The 14,500-nt window shown below is 32.9% G+C and overlaps 4 protein-coding genes across 4 annotated transcripts in view; 2 read left to right on the plus strand and 2 right to left on the minus strand.

Moving 5' to 3' along the window:
- Positions 1-7,710, plus strand: part of LOC143200835 (RNA helicase aquarius) — a 28,552-nt gene extending 20,842 nt beyond the window's left edge. Inside the window, exons 8-22 of the mRNA XM_076411568.1 lie at positions 604-715; positions 786-999; positions 1,478-1,526; positions 2,545-2,780; positions 2,832-2,969; positions 3,028-3,523; positions 3,581-3,860; positions 3,915-4,115; positions 4,183-4,468; positions 5,218-5,485; positions 6,390-6,732; positions 6,785-6,982; positions 7,039-7,215; positions 7,272-7,478; positions 7,542-7,710. Of these exons, the coding sequence (XP_076267683.1) occupies positions 604-715; positions 786-999; positions 1,478-1,526; positions 2,545-2,780; positions 2,832-2,969; positions 3,028-3,523; positions 3,581-3,860; positions 3,915-4,115; positions 4,183-4,468; positions 5,218-5,485; positions 6,390-6,732; positions 6,785-6,982; positions 7,039-7,215; positions 7,272-7,478; positions 7,542-7,628 (3,292 nt within the window). The 3' untranslated portion in view covers positions 7,629-7,710. The remainder of the gene's footprint in view (positions 1-603; positions 716-785; positions 1,000-1,477; positions 1,527-2,544; positions 2,781-2,831; positions 2,970-3,027; positions 3,524-3,580; positions 3,861-3,914; positions 4,116-4,182; positions 4,469-5,217; positions 5,486-6,389; positions 6,733-6,784; positions 6,983-7,038; positions 7,216-7,271; positions 7,479-7,541) is intronic.
- A 1,846-nt stretch (positions 7,711-9,556) lies between these two features.
- On the plus strand, positions 9,557-10,416 carry LOC143200851 (splicing regulator SDE2). Its single transcript, XM_076411592.1, has 2 exons — positions 9,557-9,938; positions 9,998-10,416. Exons 1-2 carry the CDS (start codon positions 9,697-9,699, stop codon positions 10,311-10,313), a joined length of 558 nt encoding a protein of 185 aa, XP_076267707.1. The 5' UTR covers positions 9,557-9,696; the 3' UTR covers positions 10,314-10,416.
- Positions 10,417-10,538: 122 nt separating this feature from the next.
- LOC143200849 (splicing regulator SDE2) lies at positions 10,539-11,769 on the minus strand. The gene is made up of 4 exons (XM_076411589.1): positions 11,608-11,769; positions 11,327-11,556; positions 11,027-11,269; positions 10,539-10,969 (listed from the first exon to the last, which is right to left on the minus strand). Exons 1-4 carry the CDS (start codon positions 11,695-11,697, stop codon positions 10,798-10,800), a joined length of 735 nt encoding a protein of 244 aa, XP_076267704.1. The 5' UTR covers positions 11,698-11,769; the 3' UTR covers positions 10,539-10,797.
- Positions 11,770-12,025: 256 nt separating this feature from the next.
- Tssk (Testis-specific serine/threonine kinase) lies at positions 12,026-14,461 on the minus strand. The gene is made up of 2 exons (XM_076411583.1): positions 14,005-14,461; positions 12,026-12,873 (listed from the first exon to the last, which is right to left on the minus strand). The coding sequence occupies exons 1-2, from the start codon at positions 14,307-14,309 to the stop codon at positions 12,132-12,134; spliced, it is 1,047 nt and encodes a 348-aa protein (XP_076267698.1). The 5' UTR covers positions 14,310-14,461; the 3' UTR covers positions 12,026-12,131.
- Between the last annotated feature and the right edge of the window lie 39 nt (positions 14,462-14,500).

Consider the following 14,500-nt stretch of genomic DNA (forward strand, 5'->3'; position numbering starts at 1 on the left):
CATGTTATGAATGTTTTCAATGACTAAATACTTACATACTTACTTAAGTATTTAATACAGGAAGTGTCACGTTAAAATTGTATTTATTCTGTATTTTGATCACTGGTATCTAGTGGTGAAAATGCGAAATATCAATGTAGATAGCTGTTACACAACCTAACCTATAACTATTAAATCGATGGTTTTAATATTTATCTATAAAAACAACAGCGTTCCGCCTAGTACTATTGAGTTAATCAGTGTATATAGACGCTAATCATGAAACACTCAAAATTCAGTACTTTTGTTGTTTGGTTTCGATGATTTAAAAGTGCTGATTTTGATATTAATACCAAAGAACTGTCTGATGAGCCCATCAGGTTCAAAATACGAAAATACATCAAAATACCGTCAAATAATTTTCGTAAAATAAATGCCTTTTTAAAGTTAATAAATGATCAAAATATATGCAAGCAGCTAATAATATTTCCTTAACTATATAACTGTTATTTGTATTTGTTTGTTCTTTAAGTTTTTATACAGTTATTGAAAAATTTCGTACATAATATATAAAACAAAATGTATACAAATATATCAATTATATATTTAAACCAATAATTTCAGTCAAGAAAAACTCAGGTCGATTGCTACCTATCTAAACTTGGTACCACCACCCGGTGAAGAAGAAACATTTAAATGGTGTAGAGTCGATGAAGTTTTCTTGAGGGAACTGCTGGTGGGTACCTTTTTCCGTTTTAAACGCGTTATATTGATATAATTTGTTGCAACCATTCGATATATTCTAGATATCTCGCCATGAGAGAAGAGTATCGCAACTGGAGGCTCTAAACGAAATGCCTTTATACCCAACAGAAGATATAATCTGGGATGAAAATATCGTACCAACTGCATATTTTTCAGGCGAAGGCTGTCTGGCTCTACCCAAACTGAATTTACAATTTCTCACGCTACATGACTATCTTTTGAGAAATTTTAATTTATTTAGATTGGAGTCAACATGTAAGTATAGTTTATATATAGTGTATCCAAAGTTGCTGTGAACATACGTCATCTAAACTTATGACGTCAAAACACGCGCATCAACTCTGAGTTTTAGTTTGTTTTGGCCCTGACATTCAAAATTCTAGTCTTAATAAAATACTGCAACAAAAATGTTATCAAATACAATTTATTTTAACATTATAGTACATCTAATGGATATATTATCGAATAATTTCAACTACGGTTAATTATACAGCCACAATAGTGTATAACAATAATTTCTTAGTTCTGATGTAATGAACAAAAATAAATACAGCATGACATTCAATACGATGGGCGTTATTGTTATTTATTCATCATTGCATATTCTAAAAGTGTTGTCTGATACATACAAAAACTTTAATTCAAGAGCCATACTTATTATTATTCTTTTAATTGCAATATTTGATACCTCAGTATTTTTATAATAAACAACATACTTTGCATTAATTTATAGATGAAATTAGACAAGATATTGAAGATGCAGTTAGTCGATTATGTCCCTGGTAAGTACATTAATTTTTGACGATGTTTGATACATATTTAGATATATTAACAATTTTACATATAACATCATTTTTGATTCTGAAAACCTCTATAGATTCAAAAATTACTTGTTTTTATAAGACATACTTTGCAAAGCTCGAAACATAGCTGTTTGTTGATTTTTTAAATTAGACCAGATGGAAACAGATGTATGTATTTTTCCAAATTTATGACTGTTTACATTTCTAAAAGTCATTAATTGTAATATCAAAGCTATTTATATCCTAAAATATTTAGAATCTAAATATATCCAGTGTACAGTGTATAATAATGAAATCCTTCAGCAAACGTGTTACATGAATGATGAGTTAGGGGAAGTAATGTCATCTTCTATATGTTATTCAAGGCAAATATACACACTCGTAATACAAAATATTTATTATTGTTTTAGTCTAAGAGTCCGGATATATTATGTTGACGTTAGTTGCGAGACAGTAATAGGTAGCAGATTTAAGGAAACAGATGAAAGAGCATAATTCACAGCTTTATTTCCATATTTTGGCATCATTTTTGTCAATTTTATTTCTTTAACACTATTACATAGAAGTAATAATTTAGTTTGTACTATATGAGATTACTTAAGGAATCTAAGATTAATTTAAAATTAATCCTAATAAAATACCGTGGTACCAGAACCATTTCTGCAGTAGACAATTTTTTTCTCTGTCCAAATATCTTAAAATTGGACTCGTATATTTATAGTTGTCTACGCCAAGTCCACTATTGTTTTTTTTTAAATCTAAACTCACCTTTAGTACTTCATAGTTCCAACAGTCCAGTAATAGTTAAAAGTAATACAAAAGCTTAAACAATATTGCTTAAAATAAATAGGGTAATAATAATTTCATTCACTCATTTATTAAATGAAATTGCATTGCTTGCATTCAATAGAAACAGTTGATGAGCTGTATACATGGTGTAGAGGTGCTATCACCACCATTTTTATTGTTTATAAATTATCCCATATATATTCTGCAGGAAAGCAGAAGATGGTAGTACTTATTGGGGTGGTTGGGCACGTATGGCTCAGCCTATTGAACATTTTGCGGTAGTTGAAGTGGCTAAACCTAACATAGGTGAAAAAAGACCCAGCAGAGTAAGAGCCGATGTAACAGTTAACTTGGCAGTGAAAGCTGAAGTTAAGGCCGAGTGGGAAAATCTGAGGAAACACGACGTCTGTTTTTTAATCACAGTTAAGCCATCCAATCCAATTGGTATGATTTTTAAATTATCGGAACCCGGGGAATCTAAATATTGAATTTTAGGTACTAAATATGATTATAAAGAATCGTTTATTCCTCAAGTCGGTTTGCAAACAATTCGTGGATGTGAAATCGAAGGTATGCTCGATAGTAACGGCAGAGTTATTGAAGATGGGCCAGATCCAAAGCCCGTACTACCTGGTAATATCCTTTAAAAACAGCCATAATGTTGAACTTTCTGTATCGTTTTATATTTCAGGTGACAGAAGAACATACAGAGTTTGGTTGGATTGTAACCAATACAGAGATGATATGAGTGAGACCAATAAAGGCAAAGAAGATGTTTATGAAGGATTCAATATAATAATGAGAAGGAAGCCGAAAGAAAATAACTTCAAAGCTGTCTTAGAAACGATAAGGGAACTAATGAACACAGAATGTGTTGTTCCTGAATGGTTACATGATATTATATTGGGTTACGGCGATCCCAGCGCTGCCCATTACGAGAAAATGCCTAACCAAATTTCCACCCTTGATTATAATGATACATTCATTGATGTGGATCATTTAAGGTCCTGTTTTCCTGATTATCAGATCAAATTTAAGACCGACGACCCCACAAAGTTGGTCAGACCTTTTAAGTTAACCTTTGAGGACTTGGGTAAGAACGAAAATGAAGAAAAGCAAAAAATTATCATTGTGGAACCCCACATAATACCTAGAAGAGGTCCCTATCACTTTAACGAACCGAAAAAGTAAAGAACGACGTTTAGAACTAAGGGCATAATATATCTAATTTATGTATATTTTAGGAATATAATTCCTTTCACACCAATGCAGGTTGAAGCGATCAAATCCGGAATGCAACCGGGTTTGACGTTGGTTGTTGGACCTCCAGGAACCGGAAAAACTGACGTTGCCGTTCAAATAATTTCAAATTTATATCATAATTTTCCTCATCAACGCACACTTATAGTAACTCATTCCAATCAAGCTCTCAATCAGTTGTTTGATAAAATTGTCGCGCTGGATATAGACGAAAGGCATTTACTTCGTTTGGGTCATGGTGAAGAAGCTCTTGAAACAGAAAAGGTACTAAACCTGTGACATTGTAATATATGATAATTATAATAATACTTTCCGTAGGATTTCAGTAGGTATGGGAGAGTCAACTATGTTTTAGCAAAACGATTGGATTTACTTGGTGAAGTACAAAAGTTACAGGAATCTTTAAAAGTTGAAGGCGACCAGGCTTATACATGTGAGACAGCTGGTTATTTCTATTTATATCAAATATTATCAAGATGGGAACATTTCTTAAGTATTGTTAAACCAAAAACAGGAAAGGTGAGATTATAATCATTAAAATGTTATTAACAAAGAATGATTTTATTAATCAGTGCGCTAATTACAGCCCGTACAAGTTGAAACGATATCAAAAGAATTTCCCTTCCACGAGTTCTTCAGTAATGCTCCTCAGCCGCTCTTTAAAGGGGACTCATTCGAAGCCGATCTAGATGTGGCGGAAAGTTGTTTCCGCTATATAGAGCACATATTCAAGGAATTGGAAGAATTCAGGGCCTTCGAACTTTTGCGGTCTGGCCTCGACCGTTCCAAATACCTTTTAGTTAAAGAAGCTAAGATAATTGCGATGACGTGTACGCATGCAGCCTTGAAACGCAAAGAATTAGTAGAAATAGGTGCGTATTTACAAATCATCAATAGGCGTGTGTTTGGAATCATGAATTATATTTATACTATGGTGTTTGTTGTTTGTATAATACTCATTGGGTTGGTTAAAATGCGTAAAATATGATTCATTTTAAATTGTCACTATTTAATCTGGATTATCTCGATATGTAGGGTATCTCGGTAAAGATACAGGCTGTGGTTGAGAATTCACGATTTTTTTTTGTTCAAATATCTACGTAAATATCAGTGTGATTAAGTTAAGAAGTTGAAGTTAATAATAGATCATAAGTACACATCATTAACTTTGACGACTTTGGCGATAGTTTCTTATTTATGAAATTGTAATAATTTATATTTATATTTGCAACCATAAAACTATTATCTTTAATTTACCGTAATTTAAGAATTATGGGAAAGATACAAAGAAATAATAAAATAGATAATGATAAATAAATAAATAAATATGTAGAGGACTACCAGAGAGAATTCTATAGATAGTACCATAGATAATCGGAACGATTTTTGATTTTTTTGAATGATACATGTCTTTGCGTTTTAAGAAAAAAAATATCGAGAAAATATCAACAAATAAAATTTCCTTTTACAATGATTCCATAAGTACCGCCTTAAGTTGGTCACAGTAGGTAGGCTGTTCGAATACACCGAGTAATAAACAAAATATTAAACAGGCACTGCCAACATCGACCCGTCCGAATTGACAAATGCTATATGTTGCTATATATTTATACATTTATAGGTTTCAAATATGACAATATACTTATGGAAGAGTCGGCCCAAATCTTGGAGATCGAGACATTCATCCCCCTACTCCTTCAGAACCCCCAAGACGGTTATAACCGATTGAAACGGTGGATCATGATCGGCGATCATCATCAATTACCGCCCGTCATAAAAAACATGGCATTCCAAAAATATTCCAACATGGAACAAAGTCTGTTTACAAGATTGGTCAGATTGGGCGTTCCTACTGTAGATTTGGACGGTCAAGGTCGTGCCAGGTCAAGGTAAATTATATTCTTCAACAATATTAATTAAAATATTAATTACAAGGATATAAATTAGTTTTAAAGGATTTTTTTTATTTTAAAGTTTTTTTGTGAAAAATCGGTACAATGTATTTTCCATCGATAGCCGCTGCTGTTTCCCATTTTCAGGGGATCTAGTCATTTTTTGGTATCTTTATAAGAAGTAAGGCGCGGCTCAGACAGGTCACGGTCTCATATATTGGAACAAGTAGTAATTAGAAGGAACAAGGTCTGGTTGATATGGAGGGTGGGGTAGCACTTGCTATTTTGATGTTTCCAAGTATATTTTTGTCATTACTGAAGAATAACATTGTGTGTCATCAATTGTAGCCGATAGCTATCCCCATTGGTTTTATCGAATAATACCTTCAAATTTTTTTGACTGTCCAGAACGCTCTTTACCTTCGCTGTAATAATCGCCACTTTTAAAACGTCGAAACCGGTATTGACATGTTGAAATGGATAGAGCATGGTTGCCATAACCTTCTCATATTATTCGATGACCTTCAGCCACCTTTAAAAAAGCAAAACTGCGATTTACTCAGTACAAATTCATACGTTTCCAACGTTTTGAATATAATTTCGTTTGATACTTTAATACATAGTTGTACATCCTTTAAAATTAGTTTATACTCGTAATATATGCATACATATTATATAGTCTATTCAAAGTTTTTTTATATATGCGTCATGGAAATTTGTGACGTAAAAACATCGCAATGTTGCCGCGTCAACTCTGAGTTTTAGTTCAGTTTCGCTTTGGCATACAAGAAAATTCCAATCTAAATAAAATAATTGGACAAAAATGTTATCAAACATAATTTATTTTAATATCATAGTACATCTAGTACATATATTATCGCAAACTACGTTTATTTTCCAGCATCTGTAACTTATATAAATGGCGATACAAACACTTGGGAAATTTAAAACACGTCGAAAATTGGCCGGAATATCAGCGAGCCAATCCCGGATTTGAGTTTGATTTCCAGATGATCGACGTGCAAGATTTCAATGGTGTAGGCGAATCCGAACCGAACCCGTATTTCTACCAAAACTTGGCCGAAGCGGAATATTGCGTCGCTGTATTTATGTTTATGCGATTGATCGGATATCCGGCAAGCAAAATAACGATATTGTCAACGTACAATGGACAGAAGCATTTAATACGAGACGTTATCAACGCGAGATGTGCAAATAATCCTTTAATTGGTAGACCTCATAAGGTAGTTCTCTATCGCAATTAGTTATAGAGCTTTTTAAACGATCTTATTTCAGGTTACAACAGTTGATAAATATCAGGGACAGCAGAATGATTATATCCTACTATCTTTAGTTAAAACCAAAGCTGTTGGTCATATTCGGGACGTACGACGTTTAGTTGTAGCAATGTCTCGTGCCAGACTAGGATTATATATATTTGCCAGGGTGTCGTTATTTCAAAATTGCTTTGAATTGACTCCAGCGTTTGAACAAGTATAATTTGCTAATAATAGTTAAATTAAGAAAAAAATAACTGTGTTGTCTTTCAGCTCACTAAAACTCCCAATAAGTTACATTTAATCATGAATGAACATTATCCAACTCAGCGTTATAATAATCAGATTCCCACGGCACAAAGAATGGTTGTTGAGGACATGACTCATATGGCAAATTTTGTTTATCAGTATTATATCGAAAGGGTAAAAGCTTTAAAGATGCATTATGAAGTAAGCTTTGTATATAGAGTCCTAACTGGGGAAATTAAAACTACTTTACATTACAGCAAACAAATAAACCATGGAATAAGCCTGGTGAAATAGAAACTAAACCACATGAAGGCCTTATTGCGTCACATCCAGGGGAAGATAGAGAAACAGATAGTGAGGATGAAGACGAAAAATCTCAAGTGCCTGTACCAATACAGGATGAGCCAGTTGATGAACCATCAGCGATGGAAGCTCAAGAAAGTGACAGTACTGATAACATTCCGGTAAATGTTCACAGTGTAGAGTTTCACATATATTTTAGACAAAACCCATTACTTGTGTTGTAGATCATAGAAGAACAGGATGAAGACATGGAAGATGATACTAGCAGAAATGGAACGATGGACACTGGTGAAGTTGAAAATGATGAATAATATATTTTAATTGTTCTTTTTACAAAATACTATAATTTCTAATGTATAAAAAATTGTCATAATAAAAATAAGTACCAAAATATATTTTATTTAGAACATATTATAAATCAATATAAATTTCTTATACATCTTTCTTTTTATATTTTTTATTATTTGTAAATATATTTATTTATAAATAGGTACGATAAATATATTTATAAAAGTATATAAATTCAAAGAAACCCTTTTCAGGTAGTAATGCCATTCATTAATTACTATATTAGACCATTCTTATTATATGGCGATAATTATGTTTAATATTTAAGTTTAAGGTAAGTTTTGTTTCTTTCATCTATTAATAAATTCATGAGGGTGAAGACGAAACAATACAGGATGAGCCATTTAATGAACCATCAGTGATGAAAGCACAAGAAAGTGACGGTACTGATAACATTCCGGTAAATGTTCACCGTAAAGTTTAACGCATATTTTAGATAAAGCAATTATTTGTGTCGTATACCATAGAAGAAGAGGATGAAAACACAATATAATATTAGCAGAAATGAAACAATTTACACTAGTGAAGTTGAAAATGATGAATCACTACATAGTATAAAACAAAGTCGCCTTTTCTGTCCCTATATCCCTATGTGCGCTTAAATCTTTAAAACTACGCAACGGATTTTGATGCGGTTTTTTTCAATTGATAGAGTGTTTCAAGAGGAAGGTTTATATGTATAATACATGCATAATATACTAAGGCAACATTGCTAATTTTAGAGGTTTCTAACGTGATGTCGTAAATTAACCTATTTTTTTAGGCTTATTTAGCAATTAGCAAAAACGCTGCCTAACCCTACGAGTTAGATCAAATTAATGTACTACAGTATTGTACACCATAAAAAGGTCTACAAAAAAGTCCGCGATGGTATATGTTTATCTTTTAGGGATAACCCACATTAACCATTTTTATTGTTTACTTTTTACGTGAGAAAATGGCTTATTTACGAAGCTATTTTAAGCAATACGGCATTAATCCTTATCGAATTAAGTACCTTAAATACAGTGTGCAATTAATATAGATCAATATGGTTCCTTACAGCATGTAAATTAAACAAATATTTTCGGAGATATTACAAATTTAAAATTTGCGTTTAAAAATGTGTAATGTAATAAAAATTGTATGAATTTAGATATTCCACAGATAGCAGGAAATCTTCATAGTAAGTATAGGGGAAGAGGAATTGTTTTACTCCAAATTTAATGCGTGCAGGCCAAGGGCAGTAATGAATGAACCAAAAATACTGGATCGATTTTAATCATGTTTTCATTGAGTGACATAGGCATATATATTTTATGCCCGTGCAAAGTCGGAGCGGGCCGCTATGTTTTTATATACAACGTTCATATTTTTTCTGTAGTGTATTTAATTTAGTATCAGCATTGCACCCGTGCGAAGCCGGGGCGGGTCGCTAGTAAAATATATTAGATACGTTGTTCTTTTTACAAAATATAATTTCTAAGGTATAAAAAAATGTCATAATAAAAAGAAGTATTAAAATATATCTTAATTATTTAGAAACATAATAAATCAATATAAATTTCTTAAATATATTTTATTCTTTATTTATTTTTTAATAATTTGTAAATAGACAAATAATTATAAAAATATATATATATATTTATGGATATATAAATTCAAAGAAACCTTTGTCAGGTAGTAATGCCCTTCATTAATTACTATATTGGACCATTTTTATTATATAGCGGTAATTTTGTTTATTATTTTATGGCCCTCCCTTGGTATATATATCCAACGTTCTTTTTTCTTCTTCATTTATACAAGAAACTTTTAAATTGAATCATCTCCACAATCTCTAGAACTTTTTAAAAAATATAAGATGGATATTGTTTTTGGAAGACAAACTCTTTATCATTTTGATTATTCTCCAAGTTTATCTGATGTCCAAGGTCTTATAACAAAAACATTGGTAAGTTTTTATATAGTTATTGTTTTGTGTTCGTTCCCTAGTTAGATTTCAGGGAAAGTGTCAATTTATTTCCAATATCACTTGTTTAACATCTGTAAATGTATTTGTTTCAGGGCTTGGATAAACGTGAGTTTTATTTACTGTCGAATGGGAAGAGGTGGGGAAACTTTGAGGATGTTGTTTCCGGAAAGGTTGAAGTCGTTCTTAGGATTTTGGGAGGAAAAGGTGGTTTTGGATCGATGCTACGTTCCATGGGCCATCAATTCTCCAAAAACACTAACAAAGATTCCTGTAGAAATTTAGATGGTAGGAGATTACGCGACGTAAATGAAGAAAAAAGGTAATAATCTATTTAACTTTGAACAAAGCAAGAGTCTAATATATAAATTTCAATTACAGATTAAGGTCGTTGTGTGAGCAACATATGAACCAAGAAAAGGAGTCGAAAGACAAGAAACAGAAGAAACTGGAAAAAATGTGCCAAATTCCCAAGTTCGAATTTAACGATAAGGAGTACGAAACGGAGAGGTCCGTATTACGAGAGAAAATTGAAGATGCAGTTACCAAAGGCTTAGAGGCATCCCGCAAAAGGAAAAGTGAAGAAAATGCAGATAATTTAGTTAAAAAGAAAAAGAAACTATGGGGAGATGAATTGGATGCTTTTGATTCATCAGAAGAGTTGTCGGATGAAGAAGAAGAGGAAATACAGTTATAATTGTGATGAAATATGAACCTCATATTGATAAAACTTAACTTGAATGTTATATAATAATATTTCATATAAATAATTGTTAATAAATATGTTAGATGTATATAAATGAGTTTATTTTCAAGGTATATACTACCCGCAACATTACCACATAGTCTGATTGATGAACCTGAATACCATATCTAATCTTGAAAAATTTATCATGTTATTGCAAAAAATAAACAAACTTAATTAAATATTTTCAAACTTTAATTTATATTAATCATTGAATATATAATATAAATTATTTACTAGTACTAAATTTCCAATGTAATATTAAAAGAAATGTTTTGTTACATTCATCTATTTTATTAGTAAATTCACTAAAAATTTGAATCAATATTATTTGTTGTACTTATTCATTGTAATCTTTGCTTCATTATTGGATACATAACAAAAATAATGTTATATTAGAAAAACGAATTTTTTTCTATAAATAATACCTTAAAAATCACTTATCAGCAGTTTTTTCTGGAACATCTACGTTCGCATTATTATTGGATACAGAACAACTTTCCTCATTTGCAGAATTATTACTTGAACTATCTTCTTTTTTATTTATGCTTGTATCATCATCTGATATATCTTCTGAGGAATCCAGATCATCTAATTCGTCATCTAGCCTGTAAATATGGATATATAAATATATAGATTACTATGAATTACTAAAAAAATCTTACCACAGTTTCTTTTTCTTTCTAGGTACCTCATCTGTTTTTTCTTCAGGTTTTCTTTTACTTGAAACCTCCAACCCTTTGATAACGGCATCCTCTACTTTCTCTGGCAAAACAGACCTTTCCTTGTCATATTCTTTATCATTAAATTCATGCTTAGGTTGTTCACATAATTTTTCCAATTTTTTTTGTTTTCTTTCTTTGGCCTCCTTTTCTCTTTCTGCTTGTTGAGCAACCCATTTTTTTAACCTATATTTAGATTTATGTTAGTTACATATTTTAAGTTGTCCAGCATTATTTTAATACCTTTGTTCTTCATTTATATCACGTAGTCTTCTACCACTTAGATCTCTACATGCTTCTCTGTTTGTGGTTTTCTCTATTTGGGCTCCAATTGCTCGTAGCATGGAGCCAAAACCACCTTTACCGCCCAAAGTAGATAAAACCACATCAATCTGACGAGCGGAATCTTGTGGTACCCCATCTTTCATCAACCTTCCATTTGACATCAGATAAAATTCATTTTTTCTTAAGTGCTATAAAGGCTTAATTACATTATTGTTATGGATAAATATGTACGATCTTACCAATGTTTTTCCAACAAGAGACTGTATTTCATCAAAACTCACACAGTGATCTAAGGTGATAATATTATGTTTTCCTATGACAATATCCATTGTTGTTATTTATTATTTCTAATAACAGCAAAACGTAATAGTTAATAGTAAAATAACCTTAAAATTTTTACTAATGGCAAGTAATATATGCCACCATAGATACACTTATTTACTTATTTTATATATATATATATATATATATATATATATATATATATATATATATACATATATAAATAATTTCCTGAACTTTAGATGTATACTGTTATGTTATGGGACGTATATATTATATATAATGTTATTTTTCTATGAATGTTATCTTTTATAGTAATATTGAAATAAATTTTAAATTTTTGATGTTAAACTAATATGCTGTGCCATCTATGAGAGCATGAGTTTATTACATATAAAGAGATATCTTTTATTATAAAAAATATACATTTAAGATTTTAAATACATTCCTTACAGTTCTAAAAACGACTACAAAGCGTATTTTAAGATGTGTTTTCGTTGACGTTTATCTTCATTTCACTCTTTTTAATATCTGGATTTTTAAAATCTCCTGGAATCGGTTCTGTTTCTGTCCTGTATTCACCCGCAACAATACCCGATTGACCAGGAGTTTGACCATGCGGAGCGGAATGTACTAAACGTCCAATTAACGATGCCGGTCGATCTTTTCTAATTCTTAGCCACTCGTGTTGCATAACACGATCGAGAGTCAGTCGCAGGGTGAGATCCGGCTCCAGCAAGTGTCTCACGAGAGATTTAGCAGTAGAGGACAGGGTTTCCCGCACGCGTGACCTAAACACCCAATTCTTCGTCATCTGATCCTTCAACAATTTTCGCAAGACTGAGTCGTCGAAAGGCATCGAGGCGTTCAACATGATGAATAAAATGATTCCCAATGACCAAACATCGGACAGTTTCGGATTGTAGGGGGTACCGTTGACCACTTCGGGAGCCGCGTAAGCTGCTGAACCGCAGTAGGTCTGGCTGAGGATCCTTCGGTTGTCGTTATCGACGCAAAATCGCGCGAATCCGAAATCGGCCAGTTTCACGTTGAATTTCCTGCTGAGCAGGATATTTTCGCATTTCAGGTCTCGATGCGCTATGTTCTTGCCGTGCAGATAATGCAAGCCACTGGCCATTTGACGAAACCATATTTTGGCTTGCTGTTCGGGAACTACACCGTTTCTTTTGATAAAGTCTAGGAGATCTCCGTTGTCAGCATATCTAAAAAAGTTGAAAAATTGTCATTACAATACAAATAGGGCAAATTTAAACTTAATTTTTCATAACAGGGCAATTGAAAAGTCCCCGGCCTGACACATAGATGGCACTACTAGATAATTAAATCCATATGTTTTTTAGTTAGCCCTAACCCTCAAAAGATGCGTGTATAAATTTGACAGCTGTCGGATCATTAGATTGTGAATTATAGCATTTTGAGTGAAGCAACTTTTGTTATTGTGAAAAAATGGATAAAAAGGAATTTGGCGTGTTGATAAAATATTGATTTTTGAAGGGAAAAAATACAGTTGAAGCAAAAACTTGGCTTGATGCCGAGTTTCCGGGCACTGCCCCAGGAAAATCAACCAAAAAGGATTGGTATGCTAAGTTTAGACATGAGTACCGAAGACGGTGAACGCAGCGGACGCCCAAAAGAGGTTCTTACCGACGAAAACATTAAAAAAAACCACAAAATGATTTTGAATGACCCTAAATTGAAATCGAATGAAATAGCAGACACTCTAAATATATCAACTGAACGTGTACTACACTAACGTACGTAAAACTAACGACGAGTTAATGATTCGTAGCAGTGTTTGAAGATGATCAAGCATAATAAACCCGAGTTTTTGCGTCGATATGTGACAATGAGGACCATCAACAGCGACTATTACATAGCGTTTTTTGACCATTTCAAGGACGAAATCGGCGAAAAACGGCCGCATTTAAAGAAAAAGAAAGTGCTGTTTCACCAAGACAATGCACCGTGTCACAAGTCAGTGAAAACGATGGCAAAAATTCATGAGTTGGGTTTCGAATTGCTTTCTCATCCACCGTATTCTCCAGGCCCATTTCAAGAGATGATCGCGGAAACTGAGGCCCATTTTGAAGCAAGGGATAAATCGTTCTACAAAAATGGTATCGAAAGGTTGGAGGATCACTATAATCAATGTATCACCCTTGAAGGGAATTATGTTGAATAAAATAAACTAATTTTACCAAAAAAAATATGTTTTACTATGGTAGGCTGGGGACTTTTCAACCTTGTAACTCAAAGAAGACATAATAGGCAATTAAATATTGATTTTGGTCAAAAAACATTAATTTTTCCGTCGAATAAGGATGACATTTTACCTCATGAAAATAAAAACACGGGGACCCCGCTGGAGAATGCTGTGCACCTGTATGATGTGCGGGTTCTCGATCTTCGTCAGGATCTCCAGCTCCCTGGGGAAGAACTTCTCGAGGAAGTCCTTGGGCGCCTTCTCTTTGTCGAATATCTTGCACGCCAGGCGCATCTTCTTCGGCCCGGTGCTGTCGACATAGTCGGCCAGATGGACGGTCGCGTACGAACCCTGTCCGATCTTCTTCCCGATCAGGTATCCTCTTTGTTCCAGCGCGTTCACCTCCGAATTTCGCGGGCTTAATCTAGCAGCCATGTGAGTCGGGCAGCCTAGTATTTGTCTCAACTTCCAATTTGCTAATACCACCCATTCAGATTAACGTACCCTTGGTTGCCTGTTACATTGAATTTCAACTAGTTGATTTTTAATTTTATCATATTGTTTTTGTTGTACGGAAATTTGGGTTCGGTTTGGCATATGATTTGACAGGTATTATAACCAACTGT

Source organism: Rhynchophorus ferrugineus, unplaced genomic scaffold (genome assembly GCF_030347505.1).
Source record: "Rhynchophorus ferrugineus isolate W39M unplaced genomic scaffold, kcgeb_rfMv2 rfM8, whole genome shotgun sequence".
NCBI lineage: Eukaryota > Metazoa > Arthropoda > Insecta > Coleoptera > Curculionidae > Rhynchophorus > Rhynchophorus ferrugineus.